The 25,027-nt window shown below is 39.3% G+C and overlaps 1 protein-coding gene across 1 annotated transcript in view; it reads left to right on the forward strand.

Moving 5' to 3' along the window:
- FRYL (FRY like transcription coactivator) overlaps positions 1-25,027 on the forward strand; it is a 248,563-nt gene that overhangs the window by 210,786 nt on the left and 12,750 nt on the right. Inside the window, exons 50-59 of the mRNA XM_007114521.4 lie at positions 1,802-1,999; positions 4,787-4,948; positions 5,135-5,209; positions 5,551-5,727; positions 9,542-9,745; positions 12,740-12,907; positions 19,091-19,341; positions 21,629-21,836; positions 23,514-23,663; positions 24,343-24,441. Of these exons, the coding sequence (XP_007114583.2) occupies positions 1,802-1,999; positions 4,787-4,948; positions 5,135-5,209; positions 5,551-5,727; positions 9,542-9,745; positions 12,740-12,907; positions 19,091-19,341; positions 21,629-21,836; positions 23,514-23,663; positions 24,343-24,441 (1,692 nt within the window). The remainder of the gene's footprint in view (positions 1-1,801; positions 2,000-4,786; positions 4,949-5,134; positions 5,210-5,550; positions 5,728-9,541; positions 9,746-12,739; positions 12,908-19,090; positions 19,342-21,628; positions 21,837-23,513; positions 23,664-24,342; positions 24,442-25,027) is intronic.

Raw genomic sequence — 25,027 nt, forward strand, 5'->3', positions numbered from 1 at the left:
GAACCCACGTCCCCTGCATTGGCAGGCAGATTCTTAACCACTGCGCCACCAGGGAAGTCCTCAAATTTATTTTTAAATGTTGGGTAAACCAAGGTTATATTTAGCTGACAGGTCATCCCAGTTAGTGACTTCTGCTTTATTCAAATATTAAACATTTTACATACTTGAGCTCTTGATAATCTTTTACATTTAGAACACAAGTACCAATATAATTTATGGAAACATCTCTGAAGAGATTTTAGCATTTTGCAATGCCCAGAGCTCCTAATTATTTCCATAAGAAAAAAATGATGATGATTTTTACATAGTCTAACTTTGTTAAAGATAAACTGTTTTCTACGATGATGTGCTTAAAATGTCACAGTATCATGTGGACATTTTTTAAAAATTTATTTATTTAATTTATTTATTTTTGGCTGCGTTGGGTCTTCATTACTGTGCGTGGGCTTTCTCTAGTTGCGGCGAGCAGGAGCTACTCTTCGTTGCAGTGCGCGTGCTTCTTATTGTGGTGGCTTTTCTTGTTGTGGAGCACAGGCTCTAGGTGCGCGGGCTTCAGTAGTTGTGGCACGTAGGCTCAGTAGCTATGGCTCGCGGGCTTCAGCAGTTGTGGTGCACAGGCTCAGTAGTGTGGCTCACGGGCTCTAGAGTGCAAGCTCAGTAGTTCACGGGCTTAGTTGCTCCGCGACATGTGAGATCTTCCCGGACCACGGCATGAACCTGTGTCCCCTGCATTGGCAGGTGAATTCTTAACCACTGTGCCACCAGGGAAGCCCCATGTGGACATTTTTAATTGCTAGTAACATTTTATGCTTTAGATGTCTTCATATCAAGATGTTATTAGCTAAATTGGATAATTCAGTTCTGCCAGAGATTTTTCACTTCCTTTTTTAAGTAGTATTTCCCCTCTCTCAGAACTGCCAACTGTGAAACAATATGTATAATACAAGGTTGAAGTTTGATTTTGGTACCACAAGTAAGAAAAAAAAGTCATTTTTATATGATTTTCAGTAGGCAGTAAAAAAAAAAGTTCTAAAATTTTAATTAGACATTGATTCCTCTCCACATATACGTCTGTCATGTAAATCATTCCTAAATTATATTGGCAGAAATATACAAAGCTAAAAGCAGAAGAATAACTCGAAAACATAGCCACCATATATAGGGGGGAAAGTTCACCCTATACAGCTCAGGAATCACTGAGAGCATCGTTTTAGCACAGCACTTATGCTTATTATTTGGGGCTTGGGTCATTAAGAAAAATCTAAAATTTTTTTAGTATTTTAATATTTTTATGTCTAAAAAGTATGCATCAAAAATTGTTTATCTCCAAGACTTAAAACATTTAAAGTTTTAGAGTCTTAAAGCCATATACTTCATTCATCTAGAAAGTTCACATATATATACAACCCCTTTTTTTTACCCCAACTGCCAGATTACTGTATTAGACTTTCTCAACCAATAATATTTATAAAGCACTTATTGGGAAAAATGCAAAATATTCTGAGTTGGTAGCATTATTATATGTACAAGATCTCATAAATTTAACAGTACAAATAATAACTTATTTTCTTTCCTTTTGTAGTACAAATAATAACTTATTTTATTATAAGTTATAATACAGTACAGTACAAATAATAACTTATTTTCTTTCCTTTTGTAACTCAGACCCTCTGTTAGGGACCTCAAAGTAAAAATAATTTACAAGGAGTTTTTATAGAAATAATATTTTCATTGTCTACAGTGTACACTAAGTTTTTGTTCTTAGTTAAATATGTATTTGTCTATTATTTTTTGAAACCAGAGTCCTTATTGGAAGGAAGCCCTTAACATCTTAAAACTGGTGGTGTCTCGCTCGGCAAGCCTTGTCGTGCCCAACGATATCCCCAGGACCTACGGAGGAGATACAGGTTCTCCTGAAATATCCTTCACTAAAATTTTTAATAACGTCTCTAAGGAGTTGCCTGGGAAGACCTTAGATTTTCATTTTGATATATCTGAGGTAAGATGCTCAGAGATTGATAAAGGTGCTCTATTAGAAATTTTCATTTCTTCATTTATTCATTCTGTCATTCAACAAGCATCGATCGAGCTCATACTCAGCAGTAGATGCTGTGACAGGTGTCATGAAAAGGGGGTGGGAGTGGGGAGAAGGCTACTCTCAGGGGAGAAGGCCTATAGCCTCTTGGGGAGATAGGCAAATAAACGTTGTGATAAGTGCTTTGGCTGGAAGTAGGTTTGAAGTTCTATAGGAATACGTAGCATGTACATCTAACCTGATCTGAGCTGAATGTTGAGAGATAAGTAACCCTAGACAGGTATATATGGAAGTCTGGGGCGAGGGGGTAGTAATCCAAGAAAAAGCAGCATGTGTGAATGAAGGCTTATAAGCGTGAGAAAGCGTGACGCTCTGGAAACTTCCATCCAGTTAGTGTGGCCTACCCTGAGCACGGAGTACAGAGGATGGAGGTATAGAGTGGGATGAGAGGGGAAGCTGAAGGCACAGGGAACCTCACCGGCATCTTGTCTGACGAGATGGTTTTCTCTTGAAGCAGCAGGCGCTCTTAAAGGATTTTTAGCTGGAATAGGAAATATTAGGATTTGCATTTTAGGAAGATCACTCTGGCAACAGGATAGAAAATGGACCAGGGAGGAGCGGGGTGGAAATTTTTAAGGAATCTGTTAGAGTAATTTGGGTAAAAGATAATATGTTGGACTGTGTCCCTAGGCAACTGCAGAGGAGACAAAGAGGGAAGGGATGGTTTTCAAAAGTCTGTGGAAGTAATTGATGGGGTTTGATGGGAAGGAGAGGAGGTGCTAAGTAAGGAAGAGACAAGGACAGTTGCTGTGACAACTTGGTGAGTGTTGGTACCTTTCAAAGGGAATGGAAATGCAGGGAGAACAGGTCTTAGCAGGGAGGGAGGGCGTGATGAGCTCAGTCTTGGGTATACTGGCTCTGAAGAGACTAAAAAACATACTGACGGAGGTGCTGATTACCTAAAGAGATCTGAAGTTTTAGAGGAAAACTTAGGCAGAAGGAAAAAGTTCAGGGGTTTTCAGTGTCACATAGGTGGGTGGTTGAAATCATGGAAGGAAAAATGCGGCTAAAATAAGCTGAGATTTGAGAAGCCCTACATTTTAGGGCTAGACTGAGGCAGGGCCCCCCAGTCCGGAGGGAACCTGAGCCCTGACTATGTTACATATTAATATCGATACAAATCTCATGCAAAGATTTTTTGACCCTCGCGGAGAGCGTCAGTTTTGGGTTTTTTTCCTCCAGAAACTCAGCCCACTCTTGTTGGCTTTGGTGCCATCGAAATGGTCTTTCACAAGCCAAGGCAGGAATTTTTCAAAAGAGAAGTTATTGATCAAGTATTGGGGGCGGGGGGGAGTTGAGAAAGATAACAGCTGAAGATCTACTCATGTTTTAATTGATTAGGATTATATAGATTAAAAAATTTTTTTGCAGTTTAGTCTTGGTATTAGAATTGATCCAGAGCTTATTGGTTATTTTTTTAAGATAGAAAGTATGTTTACTGCCAATGTTTTGGTTTCTGTCACCTGAGAATTTCTAACATGGAATACATAGAATGGGAATATGATAGAGAAACTGGGCTTTGCTGTTCTTCTGAGTCAGAAAATGATGGTGTCACAATTATTTTGTTTAAAACAGTGATACGAATCCTCAGAACATTTGATCTATATCACATAGTTAATTTCGATTTGTTTCGTCAAAAAATTCCCAAGCACCTGCTCTGTATAGGCACTGGAGATATACTAGAGGAGCAGTGATGAGTCACACTCAGTCCAGGGGCTCCCGTATAGCAGGGGGAGAGAGGCCCAGAAACAATCACCATCACCTGGTAAATGTCCAAGTATAATTACCCAGAGGTGGTGGTGGTTATCAGCGTAGGCCTCCTTGGAAGTCTGGAGGCAATGTTCAAAGTGATTAGGGGTTTGCTTGGTGCATGTTCCATGCAAAGGAGGTGACATGTGCCAACACATAGGTCCACAAAGGCACCATGTTTGGGGAGCAAGTTCAGCTCTGCTGGAGTGTGAAGTTCAGGAGGGGAGTGGTGGAGGCTGAAGTTGGGGAGATAAGCAGGAACCAGATCATAAGGGGACTTGTGTGACATGCAAGTGAGCTTAAAATTATATTCAAATACAAATTTGAGACACTTCACAAAGCCAAGTAAATACACATGTTTTGGATCATCCAAAGTTTGGGCTCATCATGGAATTTTACGGAAATAAATTTTGGAAATGTTATATATCAGATTTGCAGTAAGACATATGTAGATAGCTTTCTCTTTGAAGTTGTTACTTATCTTGAATATTTGCAAAAGCACCTTATTGAAGCACACTTAACAACATGCATCAAAAAACACCAAAATATTAATAGACATTAAGTCTGAGTGGTGAGATGACAGGTGATTTTTTAAAAATCATTTTCATATTTTCTGAGCTTTCAAAGAGGACCTGTTTCATAATCACGGGGGGAAAGGTGAAGATGGTAGTTTCTAAAGAAAGCAGATCTGTATTTAAAGTAGGAATAAGTTCTCCAGTAATCTCCTCAGAGACTTGTTCCCAATAAAGTGAAATCTTATGATTAAAAAAAAAAGATATCATCATTACCTTTGATTTTTGTGGTATCTGCCTTATGCTAAGTAATCTTTCTCCTTATGCTGTTTTTTTTGGCTGTTTATAAAAAATGTCATTATAGATAACACTATTAACCCATTTATGTTGAATTATTTGAGTCAAACACTGGCGTTTTATTTCTGTGTAGACACCAATTATCGGAAATAAATATGGCGATCAGCATAGCGCAGCTGGAAGAAACGGGAAGCCGAAAGTGATTGCTGTGACGAGAAGCACTTCCTCAACTTCTTCTGGTTCTAATTCTAATGCCTTGGTGCCTGTGAGTTGGAAGAGGCCACAGTTATCACAGGTACATAAAAGTTCATAGAATAAGAACCTGCGGTATAAAAAAATAAATAAATAAAATAAAAGTTTTAAAAACATTTAAAATAAATGTTCATAGCATAGAAGAGTCCATTTTATTCTATGTTTGAGAACTTGAGAATTTGTCTTATTTCATCAGGAATCGTAACGTTTTCATTTTCCTTCTCCTTAGCGAAGAACAAGAGAAAAGCTAATGAATGTGCTTTCTCTCTGTGGTCCGGAGTCTGGTCTTCCGAAGAATCCATCAGTGAGTAATCATGAAAACCTGTGTAAAGGTTTTAAAAATCATGTTAGTCCATGAAGAAACGGAAATTATTGTGTCTCCTTGCTTGCCTTTTCTAACTTACCTTACTTATGGTGTTGGCTAAGAATGAAAAAACTATTACTTGCCTTTCTGACACTTGGCCGCTATGCTAATTAAGCATGCACCCAGTTAGACATTAGACCGAATTGAAGCTCTGAGCTCATTGACAGATGAGGCCTGCAGTGGCTCTTAGGGCACTGATGTCCCATATTCAGAGTGACAAAGCTGATGGATGGCCTTTTTCTGTTTTGTTTTGTTTTGCCTTGTTTTTGGCTGGGGGTCAGGTTGTATTTTCTTCTAATGAGGATTTGGAAGTCGGGGACCAACAGACTAGCCTCATTTCTGCAACGGAGGACATAATTCAAGAGGAAGAAGTAGCTGTGGAAGATAACAGCAGTGAACAACAGTTTGGCGTTTTTAAGGATTTTGACTTTTTAGATGTTGAGTTGGAAGATGCAGAGGTAAGGATATGGGCTTTCTTTTATAATATTTATAGAATAGTTAACAACTGCATGAAAATGAAGGATTTAACCACAGGGTCTTTCCTGATTAAAGGCAGTGTAAGGTCAAAAGGTAAAAATCTAAACTGGGAACGAAACATGATTAGTACAGTCAGGCATAGCAGAATAAGTCTGAAATAAAAGGAACATCTAATTTTTCATCTTTATATTTAAAAATACAGAGTAAAAATGGATTTCTTCGAAAGTATTTTTTTTAATTGAGGGTGCGCTTAGACTTAAATGTTTGCATGAATTACACAAATTAATGTGCAGCAGAATAGTAAAAATTAACATTTAAATATATCAGACATGGGGAATTCCCTGGAAGTCCAGTGGTTAGGATTCCACTCTTCCACTGCAGGGGTCACGAGTTCGATCCCTGGTCGGGGAACCAAGATCCTGAATGCTGAGCAGCGTGACCAAAAAAATTAAATTGAATTTAAAAAATAAAATAAAATTAGTTATTTAAAAAAAAATTATCAAGACAACTTTAAAGAGGGTGGCCCTGAAACTAAATTGACGATTAAGGCGCCTTTGGCTCTCTTCTAGAACACTTTCCTATGGCTGAGATTCTGCTTATGACATTGATCATCACTTTCTTCTTTAGGTTGGAGCCAGCTCTCTCAAATGCCTCATTTCATTCAATACCAAGGATTTTGTCCTTGATATTGACTCCGTTTAGAGAAAGTTGATAGTTGTGTCAGTTTAGATGCTTCCTAAATGGAAAATCCAACTCAGAAAGTAGATTTACGCTCCCAGAACTGAGCTAGCCCAGAGTTAGAGCTTATTTTGGATAAGGCTCAGTGAGGTTTCCAGCTGTTTCTCTGCAATTCTGTAGGCTCTGCCCTTCTCTGCAAGTCAGCTTCACCTCAGATGATCTTGCTTATGTCCACACACAGCAGTGTTAAGAGGAAGGCCGGGGTCACTTCCAGAAATGCTCTCATGAAAGTAAAGAAGTTACTCTCCGAATGCTTTTAGCACACTTCTTGTCACATCTCATTGGCCCAAGTTGGGACATTTGCCAATTTCTAAACCAGTCATTGTGGCAAAGAGAATAGGATTGCCCATTGCCCTGGTTGTGTTAGGCTGTTCAGGGCCTATTCCTGTAGTTGATGTCAGTCCCCTAAACAACAGTCTCCTAAATCTGAAAAGTTTACATCAAACAGATCACAAAAATGTTCATTCTAAAATTGTTATAAATGTCTGTCTTCAAGAGCCCCAAATGCCTTACTGTCAGGTATCCGTACCGTGTCACTGATATATCTCTGTCCAAACACATTAAAATCACTCATATAACTTGCATGCATTCATCAACCCTCTTGAAGGGATGTTTCCTTTGGCTCATATAGGTGAGGTGGAGGAATAAAATGTAATGGCTTCTGCCACGTCACACCGTTAGCTGTTGATAGGAAGCCAGTTTAGGGAGGTCCTCCTGTGTGCTTCGGCCCCCCAGGGCCCCCACCCCTGCAGATATGAGGGTATGACCATGGTGCCTCAGAGATCAGCAGACGCCCTTACACTGGCTGAGGGGCGGCACAGGCTCCTATGTCTTAGTTCGCCATATTCCCAAAGACACCAGTGGACAGGTTCACAGGAGCCCAAGAACAAGTATTATTCAGCGTCTTGTAGGGCAGTGGCTTTTAAACTTTTTTTTTTTTTTTAGCTGTGGCCATTGCTAATACATTTTATATCACATCCAAGTGTATATATGTGGACGCACCTTTAAAATAAAAGTTTCAAGAATATGCATCCTTACTCTATGCTAGGCACAGTGATATTTTCTATTCCTTTCATTTCAGTTTTTTTTTTTTTTTTTTTTTAAAAAGAGCAGGTCACCAGGCTCTAAAATTGATGTCGCTCCCACAGTTTGAAAAACATGTTGTAGGAAATTGGACAAACTTGCACAATCAGGCAAGGAAGTGTGGTGGGTTCAAGAGACCTGCTGCCCTACCTCACGGGCATGAGCCACTTCTAAATTCTTCTGTAGTTACTTGCTTTTTTCAGCGCAGAATTTAGAATCTCTAAAGGCTGGCTCTTGACATTTTTGTAACTGTCAGGTTCTTTCTTTTTGTTTGCCTTTTATTTATTTTTTTTTAAGAATACTGTAAATGCTTTCAGGTTCATCCAGTACTCTAAAATGTCCATAGTAATGAATATGACTTTTGAATAGAACCTTAGAAGGAATTAAAGATGCTTATTGTAGTTCTATCTTTCATTCAAGTCACAGTAATTTGGGGAGGGTGGTGCTAATTTATGCCTCATAATTAGGCCAAATCAAATGATAGAGCTTTTCTAAAACCTAAAGATAGTCTTGCTTCGAACATGGTAACAGGAAGTACTTTGCTACAAAACAAACTTAACTGCTAATGAAACTTCTAAAATATCCCCCAACCTTGAAAGCCCACAGTGTGTATTCATTCATTTACCAGATATATATCAAGGGCTGTTGCCATGATTATGTGTTATGCTACATCGTAATACTTGAAATGATATGTTCTAGGAAGGTGGCTTTCAAACTCTGACCTGCAGAGCCTTAGGGCTTCTAGGATACCTGAGAAATAGGGAAAGATCCGAGGACTCCTGGCCACCTTTTTCAACCGGAGCAGCCCTGGTTTTGTTCATCAGTTTTGCACAGTTGATTTCTGTCATAAATTTCATTTGACATGAGTATTCCTCTGCTTTATTAAAAAAAAAAATCTGAAAACCTATTCTGGACAATCCCTCTTGAGTAAAGGAATACACATAAGTCATATTTTGCTAGCCAACACACTGTAATTTGTCATCAGGGCTTAAGAAAGAGGAGCATTAAGAGTTATATCCTTACAAAAGGAGGATCAGCTTGGAATAACAGAAACGTTAACTTGTATAAATCCGTAAGTGGGGCGAAATTGAAATTTGTCTTATTTCCTATTGACCTTTTGAGATTGGCAAAGGTTATGTTTTGATAACTATGATCTTGATTTTGAACTACTTTGTAGCAAAAAATGACCATTGGGTTTAGCCAGAACCATGATGCTACAGTCTAAAATAACTGTGAACCTGTATGTTGTCAACTGAATGTGGGTATTTTAAGTCAGTTTTACCTTGTATCCAGCATTAAATCTATGTAAATTTTGAAGACTTTCCTAAAGTTTGTGTTGCCAAAATGTATCATAGAAATGTTGTTTTAAGTGTCTGTCTCTGACTTTTTCACAATATATTTTGCACAAAAAAGTAGTTTGAATCACATGTTGGCTTCCTGCACAAAGCTTAATCCAGAGCTTGAATCAGTCTTTGGGTTTGAGAAATCACAGAGAGTTTTCCCCAAAAGTGTAGTGTATATTTCCATGTTTGTCTTCGTTCTTTCTAATTCTGTGTGTTTTCCTTTTTGCTAACCAGGAGCTGCAGGTAAGTTGCAGCCTGGTGTTGTGGATTGTTTATTTGTTGTCATCTGTGATGTATTTGTCTTCCTTGTGGTCTCATCTGTGTTCGTGTATTAGAATAGAAATGGCCTAGGTAGTAGATTTAGTTGGTCCCCGGTAATATAAGATAGAAAGTCAAGAGAATTCTTTAGTTAAAACAGGTCATTGACCAAATATTTTGATCCCTTTAAATATTATAAATATTGAATGATGTTTTAAAAGTTTCAAGAAATTGAAGGGCTGATTGAAACTCTGCTTATGATGATGCATTAAGTATTTCTCATCTTGGTGTATGTTTTCCTGCTGCTGTATTACCTTTCCTATATTTATAAGCATGTATTTGAGGTCTTAGAAACGATGTCTTGCTTTTCCAGGGTGAAAGCATGGACAATTTCAACTGGGGAGTCCGCAGGCGCTCACTGGACAGTATTGACAAAGGGGACACACCATCCCTCCAGGAGTACCAGTGTTCCAGCAGCACCCCCAGCCTGAACCTGACAAATCAGGAGGATACGGACGAGTCCTCAGAAGAAGAAGCAGCACTCACAGCAAGCCAGATACTCTCACGCACGCAGATGGTACAGTGACCTTTTCATACAGTGACAGCTGGCCTCCTCTTTCTCCGAACGTCCAACTTAGTAATTACTGTTTCTCTGTATTGTGATTTTCATTTCAGTGCGGGTGAAATGCACACACTGAAATGAAAATACAAAATTGTAGCCGCAATGCAGTGTTCCATTATTCATGACAGAACTAAACATTCGATACTGTGTGCCGCTTGGCCGCTGAGACGTATGTTCTATTGCTTCTCTCCTAGTAACAGTGAGCTGTGCTGGGCACTTTTAGAGGCCCTCGCCTTGAGTGATACATGTTTTGGTGTCGGTGTGAGCGCCTGCACTGCTTAATTCTCCACCTGTTTTCCTTTCCTCGTCAGCGTGGAAAGATGGGGCACAGCTTTGCTCTCTTTGCGAAATCAAGTCAATTATGTGGAGGTTCTGACTTGTATTCCAAGGGCCAGATGGCAGATATCCAGAGAGAGAGAGACAGAGAGAGATGAGAAAATGAAGGCTGCAGGAGTAGTCTGTCCATTCAGAAATGCGGAGTGAGGGGAGCACCGAACACGAAGTGGTAGCTCGTTTGGAACTTGAAGATGGCAGAACGAGGAGAGAGAAGGGGTGTGGATTAGCCCCCGTGGCCCACGTGATGAGGAGTCAGCTAGTGAAGACCGGGCGGCAGCTACATTTACAGCGCTCTTACATGAGGGCCCTTTACATGGCTCTCTTTAATTGGGCCCATTTGCATCACACTCGGTCTGCTGGTAAAGCACTGGCAGTGCTGTTGAATGGCCGGGCCGAGTTGGCTTTAGACAGCGAGCATGTACAGTTGTCAGCTTGTGGTTGGCTTCCTGTCACCTCTCCCGTTTTGGCATCTCACCGTTACCCCAATATGTCTTTCCACTAACTCCCTATCACGTATTAAGTGATAAGGTGTTGCTGATAACAGTAGCAGTAGTTACCACTCGCTGAGTGTTCATCAGGCCCTGGGCAGGGTGTTTTACATGGATTAGTCACTATAACTCTCCCTGCAACCACACAAGCTAAGTATGGTTACAGCAGTTCTGTAGATTAAGTGACTTGTCCCAGGACACACAGCTAGTAAGTGCATTTGAGCCAGGCGGTCTGAGTGCTACCTAAGGGACAGTCTCCTGCAGGGACTGTGTGCATTTAAAGGAACAGTGAGTTGCTGGTAGCAGCGGCTCAATGAAGAAGGCCCAGGCTCTCCCTGGAGCCAGACTAAAGGCTCAGAGGCTGGCATCGTGCCATCAACCTGCTATGTAATTGTGGTCGTTACCTACCCTCTCCCAGTAGTACCTGCAGTACCTGCCTTGTGGGAATTTCATGGGGAGGACAGTATAGTAAGTGCTTAACAAAGGTTAGCTCCCATGAGAGCCTCAGGGCAGAACTGACTGCCTGTCTCCTTAGAAGGCCAACCCTAGTCATAGTGGTAGTGAAATTACAAAAGAATTTGAAGCTGATTCCTCCTCACAGGGAAAAAAAAAAAATTAGTTTTTCCCTTTATCTATTCTGAATCATGAACTTGATTCTTCTTATGTTAAATATTGACTGTTAAAAATGTATAACCCTGCATGGGCAGAAATTGAGACACAGATGTAGAGGACAAATGTATGGACACCAAGGGGGGGTTTTTTTTTTTTTATTGTGGGAAAATACACATAAAATAAAATTTACTTTTTGCATCAATTAAAAGTGCACGATTCAGTGTCATTAAGTACCTTCACAATGTTATGCAACCATAGGCCATCTAGTTCACAATCTTTTTTTTATTACCCCAAACAAAAATCCTGCATCCATTAAGCAGTCACTCCCCGGTACCCTCTCCCCCACCTCCTGGCAACCACTAATCTGCTTTCTGTCCCTATTCTGTGATGTGCCTATTCTGGATGTTTCATGTAAATGGAATCATAAAGCATGTGGCCTTTTATGTCTGGCTTCTTTTACTTAGTATAATGTTTTCAGGATTCATCCATGTTTTGGCATGTATCAGCATTCCATTCCTTTTCATGGCTGAAAGATATTTCATTATATAAATATACCTCATTTTAAATGGTACAGAGGAACCAGTTGGCAGGGCAGAAATAGAGACACAGAGATAGAGAACAAATGTATGGATACCAAGGGGGGAAAGTGGCAGGGGAGGGGGGTGGTGGTGTGATGAATTGGGAGATTGGGATTGACATGTATACACTAATATGTATAAAATGGATAACTAATAAGAACCTGCCGTATAAAAAAAAATTAAATTAAATTTTTAAAAAGAGAAAAAAAAGCGTATCTAAATATTAAATAAAATGTATACTTTTAAAAAATTCAAAAAAATAAAATAAAATCATAATCACAGTACCATTTCACACCTAAAAAAATAATTCCTAAAAAAAAAAAAAATGTATACCCCTGCTTAAAATAGGAAAAATTGTAGTATTTTCTTAGAACATAAACCCACTGAGGCTGGCCTGGCATTACAGCATTACAACTTTATTGTCCTAATTCTTTACGTCTTACTGAAGTTTTGTGGTATCGATTTTTGCTTAAATAAGTGAATGGCCAGTTCAGACTTAAGTGCCTGCTTCCCAGTTAACGCTGCTTCTTAAGAATCCACTGAGTGTTTGGTGCCAAAGCCACGGGGGAGGTGAAAGCGCCCCCTTCACGAGTCCTTAGACCAACTGCAAGCACGAGACGTCACTGTAAAAATAAGAATTTTAGGTCAAGATTAACATCGTCACAAGGAGCTCTTTCACTTTGGTAGTTTTTTATTTAGCAAAATTTAACCCTTGTTAACAGATACTTCATTTCTGCTGACGTGTTAGTTGCTTGCGTTCACAGCACCAATTCTGGCATAGACTGAAATGAGGGGAAAAAGTAATTTTAGGAAGTCAGAGAAGCTCTTTATAACTATGGTCCCAGAATGTCTTACAACATAAAATGTTTCTTGTGGCCTTTGTGACCGTCACTGACTCATAAATGATTTCCTTACTTCACTCTCTCTCCTTTTAGTTAAACAATGATTCTGCTGCAGATGAAACCATGCCAGACCATCCTGATTTACTTCTTCAGTCTCAAGATTCCACGGGCAGCATCTCAACAGAAGAAGTGCTGCAAATCAGAGATGAGACCCCAAGTTTGGAAGCTTCTCTAGATAATGCTAACAGCCAGCTGCCTGAGGTGGGGAGACATGGGGGCTGGTGCATGGCCAATCTGGGCTCTTTTTAGCAATCCGTTATACCCCTTGCTTTTCTTTTGAAAGAGTTTTCATCTGATACGCTAATTATTTGATTTGTTACCAGTATTTCTAACCTGTTGGTTAAGTGATATAGTCTAAGTGAAAGAGTCAGATCTGATGATTGAAAAAAAACCCAAAAACATTGATAGATTAAGGAAATGACCTACAGGTTAAAAATAACCCTGAGTGTTTTTAATGAGCATTTTGTGCTGCAGAATGTGATTAGGTTAATGTCCAGGCGCTTCTCTGGGGATGGGGAGCATCTTCTGTGGCGCTGTGCCTTCTTTGAAGGACCGCTTTTGTTTTTTCTTCTCCTTTTGCTTTGTATTTGGGTTTTTGTGATTGGTGCTATAATTGGGATGAAAACCTCAGGCCAGCTGTGTTAGCAGTTGGTTAAAATGAAACCTTTTAGAAAGATTTTGGAACTACTAGTATTATGTTTTTTGGAAAGGCCTGTGAGAAGTAAGCCAGATTCCAAGCTAATGACTGACCAAAAATAAGTAAGTATTAGTTTTCTTAGTTGTTTTTTTTTTAAGATTATTACAGATATTTTTTTAAACTGTAATTGCTATAGCTCTCTCATATATGCTATTATGCCCGGGTATTAGGAAAATACTATATTTTTTTCAGTGTTAACCAAATTAATGTAGTTATTAGATCTAGACCAATCTAGTTGTTAGATCTTATTATCTGAGTAAGTTGAAATCTCATGTTCTTATTACACTGACAGTGTATTGTAGATCTTTACAGTAAGCAGATATATTTTGTAATGAAGGCATTTGGGGAGTTTTTTAAATGCTCATATTAGTACGGCTGAAGTTTAGGTAATTCAATTCAACAGATATTTATTGAGATTTACTAGATGCTGGGCATTCCATTAGGTGCTAGAAAGGTGAATAAGACATTACCGTGTCCACTGTCTATTAAGGGAGACAGAGATGGTTAAAAAAAAAAAAAAAGGGCACTACATGACAATATGAGAAACTCAGTAATAGACATGCTCAAAGCTTTGTGAAAACTCAAAGGACAACCGATCAGCTGTGCATTAAGGGTGATGGTGGCAAAGGATGGGCTTCGTGGCAATGGAGACTTTGCAGGCAGAGGGTCATCATGCAGAAAGACATGGCCATGTGAAATAACGTGGTCTGTGCAGGCAGCAGCAGGAAATTCAGTCCTTCTAGAGAACAAAATGGGAGCAGGAGGAGGAGGAGGAGGAGAGACAGATGAGTCTAAGACACGCCGGGTCCTACGGGCCGCGCGAAAGACACACTTTATCTTGAGATGATAGGAAGTCATGAATTTTCATTCTTCCCAGAGATGCCTGTTATGTGACAAGCCCTGTACCAGATACCGACGTGGGAATACAGGGCACACAGGCAGTCAGACATTTAAGCAATATTTATTTATTGAGCCCCTGCCGTGTGCTGGGCGCTGTCCTAGGCCCTGGGCATATAGCACCGTGTGAAACAGGCAACAGCTCCTGGTTTATGGAGCTTAATTCTAGTAGGAGAGACATTATAAACAGGTAAAACGGATAAAATATAAATGATATATCTGAAAGTGATCATCTTACTATCCATACTAAGAAAATCTGACCGTAACGTGGACTTGGTAAGGGAGAAAGTTAGATAGGGCGGCGTTTGAGGTGAAACAAGTGACGAGAAGAAGCCAACCCTTGAAGGTGTGGAGAGAGAATGCTCAGGGCCCAGGAAACGGGAGTGGAGAAGGCCCTGGTGTGTCTGATGGGCTAACACGCCGGCTCTTGGGGCTGGAGCACGGTGCACCTGAGAGTGGAGTCTAAGGGGAGAAGGACCTGGAGGGGGCCAGGTGCTCTCAAGGGCAACCTTAGAGGCCACACAGCAGGCAACCATCGGAGGGTTTTCAGCAGGAGGACATGATCTGATTGTGTTTATTTTCTTCAGTCTTGGCTTTTTCTGTGGCAAAGGGGAAGTCGGTTCTAGTACCTACACCTGCCACGTGGAGCTTGCAGTCTGTCATCAAGGAAGGTTAAAGTCCGATCAGTGTTTTAGTAAAGTCTCTGACCGAGCTGTGGAGGGAGGATTGGAGGAGGCTGAGATGAGGAGACAAACGAGAAGAATATCAGCAGGAGGTCAGGGGTCCCGAAGCGACAGAGTGCGTGGACAGGAAAATGTCTACGGGGGGAGCTGATAAGGTTCAGAGCTGTGCTTTAAGTAGACTGTATTACTTTCAGTGTTGGAAGGCTTGTTACATGAGCGTTAGCTACTAGTTAATTAATCTACTGTGTCTGGTGTGCCTCATAGCGTGTTACTGGTCAACAGACATTCTCATGAGAAACAATGGAAAAGAGCAGGCTGATACTAGAAATACCTTTTTAACAAAAGCAGAATGGTTAATGGTCATGTGCTTTAATTTTGTGTAGTTAACAAACAGGGAAATCTTTTATTTTTGGTAATTAAAATAGCTGTAATCATAGTGAGTAAACTACCTCCTGTAAATCATTCATATTTATTGGAAATGAATCAGAAATTCATATATATTTCCACACATATTGGAAATTGTGTTATTTCAGATGAGACATTCACTCACCCGACAATATCTAATGGGCCTACTTCCGAGGTACTATAAAGTTGCTGAGGATACTTTTTTTTAAATGAAGGAAAAACACTTTAATTTACTAGGTTTTTTTTTCCTTTTACAGTAGTGCATTTCAGTATCACTGTAAACTTTGTGACACTGGCAGATGAGAATGAAGGGGATATTTTTGAATCATACTATTTCTTTTAGAAATAATTCTATTGACATTAAAATTATCACCAAAAGAATGGCTGTCCACAAGAGAATGATTCAAGTTTGTATCTGCTGGATATGATGGCCTAATTTGTTTTTCCCTGGTGTGCCAAACAGTGTTAAATGACCCAAAATTGTGCCTTGAAAAAAAGTATGAAAGCACTAATATATTGAAATAAAACCATAACTCTATTATATAGAGTTATATATGAGTTACATATGCTATGCATATTGCTATAAAGCAGTTTCTTAAGAAGAGGAATACAATTAATTGTAGTAGATGAAACATTTTATGAACTAAAGAAAAAATCCTAGAAATGTTTATTTGAATTTTTCCCCTTAAATTATGTTAATATCGGGAAGAAGAAACATAATAGGCTAAAGCATTCCACCTTAAGACAGAAAATATAGAGCCCAGTGTGTCCTTCCCTTCTCTATAATATATACAAATTACTCTAGAAGGGATTATGTCCTTGGGTTTATCAGAGAAACCTCCACAGAGGGATTTCTTCTAGTATCTATAATAGTTTAGATACCAATTCATGTATGACAGAAATTATTCCTTATAGGAAATGAAACTTGGAATAGAAGTGTGCATGTGTGTGTGTGTGTGTGTGAGAGAGACAGACATTGTGTAATAAGGTAAAGTTCAAGAAAATTTGATTCTCACCATCTGTGTATAATAGTGGAATTCATTCCATTAACCAAAAAGCACTCTCTTCATGAATTCTAGGTGTTATTAGAAAATTTCAGCATATACTATATAATAATAATTTTAGGTAAAACATCTGTTTTCAAATTATTATTCAAGAACAAATGACAACAAAATACAGGTGTACACTAATGAAAAGTGACGGCATTAAACTAAGAAGTTTGGTGGGTTATTTCAACATGATACGTAGAAGGAAAAATATCTTTCCAAATAATTAATGCTTACCCTTTTAATGGCCAGATCTTTAAGAAAACAATTCAGATGGAAACCTTAAATAGAGTGTATTGAATATAAGCTATTGGAGCAATTAAGGAATGATTATACTATATTATTTATAAGTACTATCCTGTGAAGACTCAGAGTTTGTGCTTTCCCTGCATAACTATCTCCAGACCAGTGTTCCCTTAGTACGCTTTGTGTTTTCCTGCCATGTTTCTGTGCCTTCGATATCTTCTAAATCCTTTTCCCTGAGACACCGTCTATCTTAGCTTGGGCTGCTATAACAAAATACTGTCACCAGGGGTGCTTATCAACAATAAAATGTATTTCTCACAGTTCTGGAGGCCAGGAAGTCCAAGATCAAGGTGCCAGCCACTCGTTGTCTGGTGAGGGCTCTCTTCCTGGGAGCTCTTCTTGCTGTGTTCTCACATGGTGCAAAAAAGAACAAGCCAGCTCTCTGTCCTCTTCTTATAAGGGTCCTAATCCCATTCATGGGGGTTCTACCCTCATGATCTAATCACCTCCCAAAGGCCCCTACCTCTAATACCATCCCATTGGGAGTTAGGGTTGCAACATATGAATTTTGAGGGGACAGAAACCTTTGGTCCATAGCACTATTGCTACCCCATCTTTGTCAAAGCCCACCGTATGTTGTTTTCTCCGAAGAGACTAGTCTTCATTGCCTCAACCAGATGTGATCTTTCCCTTCTTTGAGTACCAGTAGTCCTCTGTCTATCACTTATATTTACCTTACATGTACCATACTCTACTGTATATTATCATCATTTGTACATTAGCCTAACCCCATTATTAGTTTGCACACTAATTGTAGTTATTAATTTATCCCAGAGCACCCAGCCCAGAAGCTGGTCAAAATCCTTCATTTTATACATGAATTTTACGGATGAGGTCTGAGGTCAGGGGCTCTGGATTTCACTTACTTTTCATAATTTGGGAGGAAAATTCTGTTTTTATCCATGAGAAAGAGATAAGGAACTACCGTAGAACTAAGTAGTAACCTTAGGTTTAAGTACTGAAAGAAGTTCATCTTTATTCCTAAATCTGTGAGACTATTAGTGCTTACTTTCAAACTGATTGAACTAATGTCCATGCAAATTAAAACTGGTGCTGATATGACATGATATACACCCCGGAAGTATTTTTCTTTTTCAGTAGTGGTAGTTCATTTATTCAGCCAGTACCTGTTGAACTTTTACGCCACGCCAGGCACATGGCAACATTATTTCAGTAATGTTACAATGGATAGGAAGGAAATACCACTGTATTCTTTATTTTTAAAATTTTTTATTTTTAATTTATTTATTTATTTTTGGCTGCGTTGGGTCTCTGTTGCTGCGCGCAGGCTTTCTCCAGTTGTGGCGAGCCGGGGCTACTCTTCGCTGCGGAGCGCGGGCTTCCCATTGCGGTGGCTTCTCTTGTGGCGGAGCACGGGCTCCGGGCGTGTGGGCTTCAGTAGTTGTGGCTTGCAGGCTCAGTAGTTGTGGCTCGCAGGCTCTAGAGCACAGGCTCAGTAGTTGTGGCGCATGGGCTTAGCTGCCCAGTGGCATGTGGGATCTTAGTTCCCCGACCAGGGCTCGAACCCGTGTCCCCTGCATCTGCAGGCGGATGGATTCTAAACCACTGTGCCACCAGGGAAGTCCACACTGTATACTTTATAACACACATTTTCCATTATCATTTCCCCCATTGACAAATGTTTATAGTTCATTTAATTCTATAAAAGTACAAGTCTAAAATTTCCCAGTGTTCTCTGAACTCTAACTCAGTGATGAAGCAGCCTCAGTACTCAAACCTAAATGAGTTACTGTGGTCTTATAACCTGAAAGCAAATCTTACATCTCTGGTGTTCGGCTCACTTAAACCACTCAGGTGGCCCTCGCTCTTTTCGTTCAGCAGCCTCCTGATTGGTCAGGACCTGTTCTTGATTCACGGTAGCCCCACAGGACCAGTGGGTTAACCATTTTGAATTACCTCCCCTTCTTATATCCACGATTCACTGGATATAAGGTTCAAGCATAATGAAAGAAATGACATTTCAAATAAGAGAGAATTTATAGTAATAACACAAAGTTATACTTATGCAGAATTAGAATATGTATGAGAGAAGGTATTATATAAGGATGTATTTCTAAGTAAACACCTAAATCCTAGTAGGAGAAAAAAGATCTCCATGATGTTTCTAAGTGGCAATAGGTGATACATTTTAATTTCAAAATATTTTAAAGCTGGAAATATTTTATAAAATCAATTTTATATGATCAGAGTCCAAAAATTCCAAAACTTAAACTGGGTAAATGAAGACTGCCTAGTAAAATGGATGTAGGTCGGTGGCAGTAGTCATTCTGTGTTGGTAAAATTCTCTTTAATGTTTTTCAAGTCCGTAAAAAACATAATTGTTTTACAGGATACAAGCTCAGTATTAAAGGAGGAACAAGTTCTTACAGCCTTTGAAGATGAAGGGTCGTATATTATTCAAGAACAGCAGGATTCTCTCGTGTGTCAAGGGATTCTTGATTTAGAGGAAACTGACATGCCAGAGCCTTCGGCTCCCGAGAGCTACCCCGGGTCAGTCTGTGAAGAAGATGTCACCTTAGCTCTGAAAGAACTGGATGAACGATGTGAAGAAGAGGAAGCGGATTTCTCTGGGCTGTCTAGGTGAGGATACAGTATCACAAACATGATAATGAGGTGATATTTTCTCTCCTATCCCCTCCCACATATGACCCTCTGTTCTAGTAAACGGACTTTCATTCCTGTGTATGTTTCCAAGGTAAAATGAGTTACCTCATTTTTACGACGGGTTTATCTTCTGTTATTGACATTCACTTAAAGAAAAACAAGTAGGCCATTCTCAGAACATGGTGAGTAGTATTCTGCATTTAGAAGTACACCAAATACCTATTTTGGCAAAATGCCAAATGGCCGAGTGTTAAAATCAATATTGGGCCATGGCCAGAACCAAGTGTCACAATCATGGAATGAACTCTGTGATACCAGAACAAATCTGAAATAGGTTCCAAAAATTACTTTATAGTTTTATTATCAACAGTCATATTTTTAAAGTTTGACTTAAATAATGGGCAAAAGCGACCATTTCTTACCTACTGTCAGATGTTAGAGTGCTCCTTTTAAATGTTTACACACCACAGCTTCAGATTTATCACAAAGTGATGGCTGAACTCTCAAATAGGACTTTTTTTCACTCATGGGCTGACAAAATTGAATAATCAGTTATTACATAAGGTTCTTGAAAGAAAGTTTGGTGGCTGTTATGTAACTTAAATACCAAACAATTCTATAATGATGAGACTTATGATATAATCTACATCTATTATTTGGCTTTTTAAATTAATTTTATAAATATTTGTGGCTCAAAGTAATGTTCTTTATAAGCACATCTAATTTAATGCACTCTATCAGTGTATTTATTTCCCTATTCAACAGTTTGAAGCTCCTTGATAATTATTTTTATATAAAAATTAATATTTAGTAATCAAGTATATCAGAGCTTTACTCCTACAGTAAAAGCTTTTCATTTATATCAATACTTCAAGTGATAATTGAGTTTTAACATATATAGCACATGAGGAGATTTTTCACTCTCAGCGTACCTGGAATGCCTACCTACACTTGAAAGTGCACATTCAGATGTTAACAACAAATCCTGGTGACACACCTTGTTCATATCACTGACTTGGATGTGACAGTAGCCTATGCACTCACTCACTTATTGATCATACACAAGGGACACCAGAAATGATGCAGGGGTAGATACTCAGCTGTCTGCCTTTCTAAAAGGCTGCGGCCAAAGAGCTGACTTTGGCCAAGCACTGAAGGTGAAATAGAATTAAACATCCTTACTAAATATAGGGGTATATCTATCTACTCAAGCTTAGAGGATACATTTTGTTCAAATCAATCACCGCAGTGACATTTTAAAAATTAAACTTTTGGAGATAGAATTTTTCACTTCAAATATCTGCTTCATTTTGATCTCCCCCCCCCACCCCAGTCTTCTCAGATCCCTCTCTTCCATATGAATTGCTCCGTAATTTCTATAAAGCCTAGTGGAGCTACCCTGTAATGTGAAATAGGCAACATTAAGACCCAGAGTCACACATTTCTTTATAGGATGCTCAACCCAAATACATCTCCATCTTTTCCCATTGTCTCATTTTGTATGTATTATATGACTGTGGGGATTATAAATTTCTCAAAGAAAATGGCCGGGCCTTATGTTTCTTTGAGTCAGATCTGTTACTGCCATGCTGCTAGGCATATAGTATATGTCATGGCTTTAACACTGGGTTTGGTCCCATTTGAAGTCCTGGCTTCAAATTCTGGCTCTGTCATTTCCTACCCAGTAGCCTAGGCACATCATTTAACTTCGCTGAACTTTTCGTTTCCTCACTGGTAAAAAATCAAGATAATAATAGTACTTAACTGTCCTAGAGTTGCTGTGAAGATTGAATGAAAACAATCTGTATAAAGCACCTAATATATAGCCCTTGACATAAAAGTACATGACAAACTTTAAAAATATTATCATGGTCAATCTGGGCCTGTTCAAATAAAAAGCCTCCAAAATTGACCATTTAAAATGAAAGCATTCTACTCTGTATTATTCATAGAAGTTACAGAAATTATTCCATAGCTATTCCATAGCCCTGGCCTATGCTAGGACTTGAGCTGTTGTAAGCTGCTCATGTGAAATTAGATTTCTAATTCCAAAGATGCTAAGAAAGAACAAGATGCTAGAAAGAACAGGATGAATAAGAAAATCTGCTTGTTTGTGCTTTCTCACAAAGTTTAGGTGGTTGCACATTTTCTAAATCCATGTGTATATATGAGTAAAAAATAATCTGTTAGATGACAAACTATTTTAAGTAATTGAGTGTATTCTTTTGCGATAATATGATGATGATGATATCTGTGTTAACAGTCAAGATGAAGAAGAGCAAGATGGTTTTCCAGAAGCACAGACATCACCTCTGCCATCACCATTTCTTTCTGCCATCATAGCCGCTTTTCAGCCAGTAGCATATGATGATGAAGAAGAAGCCTGGCGCTGTCACGTCAATCAGATGCTGTCTGACACCGATGGGTCCTGTGCAGTGTTTACTTTTCACGTGTTTTCTAGGCTGTTTCAGGTCAGTGCGGTTTAGGGTTTCTGAATTCATATTATAGTTACCTGATAAAGTTATGGGGTTTTGGCTAAAATCTGTATCTCAAAGTTTAATATTCCCACTGATTCCCTTAAAAAAATTTTATTTTCCTAAGATAGTGATATTTAAATTTACACTTCGACATTGTAGCACTGCTGGGACATTATACGATGACTAGTACCGATACCGCCCCTAAGGCAATTAGAGTAAAACTTCAGAACAACGTCTGATAAGTTTTCTGCAGTATGCTAGGCACTTTCAGGGACACCAAAGAAATATAAAGCATGGTTCCTGCCTTCAAGGAGCTTACGTCAGTATCGTAAGACAACTTATCATAAAGTGTTAAATTCATTGGCACTTTCATCACTGTGTGGGGACCTTAAAAATTTTAGCCAGGGTTGCTTCCAGCCCTAAAAATAATATGAGCTGACATTTATTGAGCGCTCAGTACATGCTAGGCTCTAGGCTAAATGTTCTACATTAAGTAATTCTTACAAGAGACCTACGTAACGTAGATGTGTTTTTAGCATTCTGTAGCTAGGGGAACCAAGGCAGAGAGAAATGCCACCATTTAAGTCATTATTTTCCAAACTACCTGCCACCTTTTCTCCCTACCTCAGCAACTTTGCCCATCTTAGAAAACCCAGCTCAGTACATATTCTCTCTGAGGTTTTCCCAACCAACCACTCCAACCTTCAGTCTCTCCCCTCCTGGAAGTTCTTTAGTGCTTTTTTTTTTTTTTTTTTGCTGGTACGCGGGCCTCTCGCTGTTGTGGCCTCTCCCGTTGCGGAGCACAGGCTCCGGACGCGCAGGCTCAGCGGCCATGGCTCACGGGCGCATCGGCAGGCGGATTCTCAACCACTGCGCCACCAGGGAAGCCCTTTAGTGCTTATTAACTGGAGCATTTATTTATTTAATTCTGTAGTTTTGCATTGCTACTCGGTTTTCTATTTATAGTCTTTTCGTGCCAGAGATATAAATTTCTTGATGCCCAAGACTGTGGCTTATGCTTTTTTCTTCCTAATTAATCATAATGACAACTAATGGTGCTACACATATACATGTAGGTACACATTAAGTATTTGTATAGTAATTACACTGTTGATTACACTAATTCGTTGAGTGCTCACTATGGGTCAGGAACTATCTGATTGTTTTATGTGAATGAATATTCTTGAGTTTTGAGAAGATATTACCCTTGATGCATTTTGATGACTTAAAGTCAGAAGGCAGCTCGTAGCCAAGGAGAGTACACTACTTTTACTGAAAGTTTCTTTCAGGTAGAACTTAACTTTAGAAGAGCTAATTCCTCACACATGTGAGGACTTTATTTCCAACAACGTATATAGCATGTATTCCTTCTATCTTTCCTAATGAAAAAAACCTCAGGAATGGGGAGATGAATGGCCTGTGTCAGTAGTTTCTTTTTTCAGGAATACTGTTCTGTAAATACTGTTTTGATCATTTTTAGAAATTACCATGTTTCCTAAAGAAGTGCCTAAAAACAAGGACTTACAGATCAGTTTTAAGAGTTCTATGTATCACTACAATAATAGTTTTAAAATAAAAGGTTGCTCTAATTATAAATTATGCTTTTTTACTTAAACATGAAAAAAGGCTTTCATATGAAATACTAACATTTTTCTTACGTTTTCTCCATAGTCAATTCAAAGAAAGTTTGGAGACATAACTAATGAGGCAGTCACCTTTCTTGGTGAGAGTCTGCAACGCATTGGTACCAAATTTAAAAGTTCACTGGAAGTGATGATGATGTGTTCAGAATGCCCGACAGTCTTTGTGGATGCTGAAACAGTAAGTTTTAACATGAGGGCTTATTACAAAAACTAAATTGAAACGGCATCATTCAGTAAATGGTCTTTTTTTAAGGTAATTCAGAATTTTGAAGTCTGAAGGTTCATATTTTCAACTTGATTATAAATATCTAGCAGAATATAATGCCCGTGTATTATAGGCAGTGGCTTGGGACTATTTCTGATTCTGGCCTCTCCCTGCCCTCACCCTCCACAGAGTCCTAGATGGGGAAGCTGAAGGATCGTGCTCTAGAGATGTGTACTTTTCCTGATTCCTGAGTAAAAGCGGGTAGCAGAGGGCCAGACCTCCCCCCGTGAAGAACCCAGAACTCCCTGGTCTTCCCCACTTGTGTCCAAGCACGCCTGTAGATTATGTATTAAGGTTTTTAAAGAATTAAGGTTTTTAAAGCTTCAAGGGTGTTACCTTTAAGGTATATCGTGGACTGACATGCCATTTTTGCCTGAGCCCATTTTTGAAGGCAGTTGAAGGCATGCTTATCCTTCTGACATCCCTGAAATTGCACTGCACTTCTCCTCTGTTTCAGTGAAAGGTCAGTCCTTAGTGTGGGACAGCGTACAGTTAGGGAGGCCGGCTTAAGCTGGCCTGAAAACCAAAGTTTTTGGTCTCAGGATTGTGATCAGAAACGGTGACCTGGATCAGTGTGTTTCTGATTTGACAGCTGATGTCCTGTGATTTGCTAGAAACACTCAAGTTCAGTGTTTTGGAATTGCAAGAGCACCTGGATACATACAACGCCAAACGAGAAGCAGCTGAGCAGGTCAGTCTGTTTTTACCATGTAAAATAAAGTAGTTGCTTGTGACACTAGAAGTGCTAACCTGGCATAATAGCTGAGATGGAAAACAGAGCCTATTAACACTTGCCTCAGGGTTATACTGAGAATGTTGGGGCCTTGGAGCTCTCTGTCCAGTAAATTCCTATCTTTAGCCTTTAGAAATTGGCCCTCTAAGAGCCTAAGAGCACAATGGAAAATGAGCTTTATAAAACTCTTCTGTGTTGAGACTACAATAGCTGCTGTCGACATTGCAAGCGGGGGTATAAAAGCAGTATTTCCCTGAGAAAGGCACAGTGATGTTGTGGTCCAGAAAAGTCTGCAACCTGTGACAAAGTGGTGATCTTTTTCCTGTGATGTGTATGTGTGCGTGGGCAAGCAAAGGGAGAAATAAGCACGCAGTATATTGTGGATACTACCTGCAAAGAAACGTTTAACTCCAGTCTGGCACTGCAGAACACAGTCGTTCTAGTCCCTGAGAGTAAACCCAGTATATTTTCAATTGGCAGGGGCAGAAAAACTTAAAGGAAAAAAAGTTTCTCCTTTTCACACAAACTGCATACAGTAGGCATT

The sequence above is a fragment of the Physeter macrocephalus genome, chromosome 7 (assembly GCF_002837175.3).
Source record: "Physeter macrocephalus isolate SW-GA chromosome 7, ASM283717v5, whole genome shotgun sequence".
In the NCBI taxonomy this organism is placed as follows: Eukaryota; Metazoa; Chordata; class Mammalia; order Artiodactyla; family Physeteridae; genus Physeter; species Physeter macrocephalus.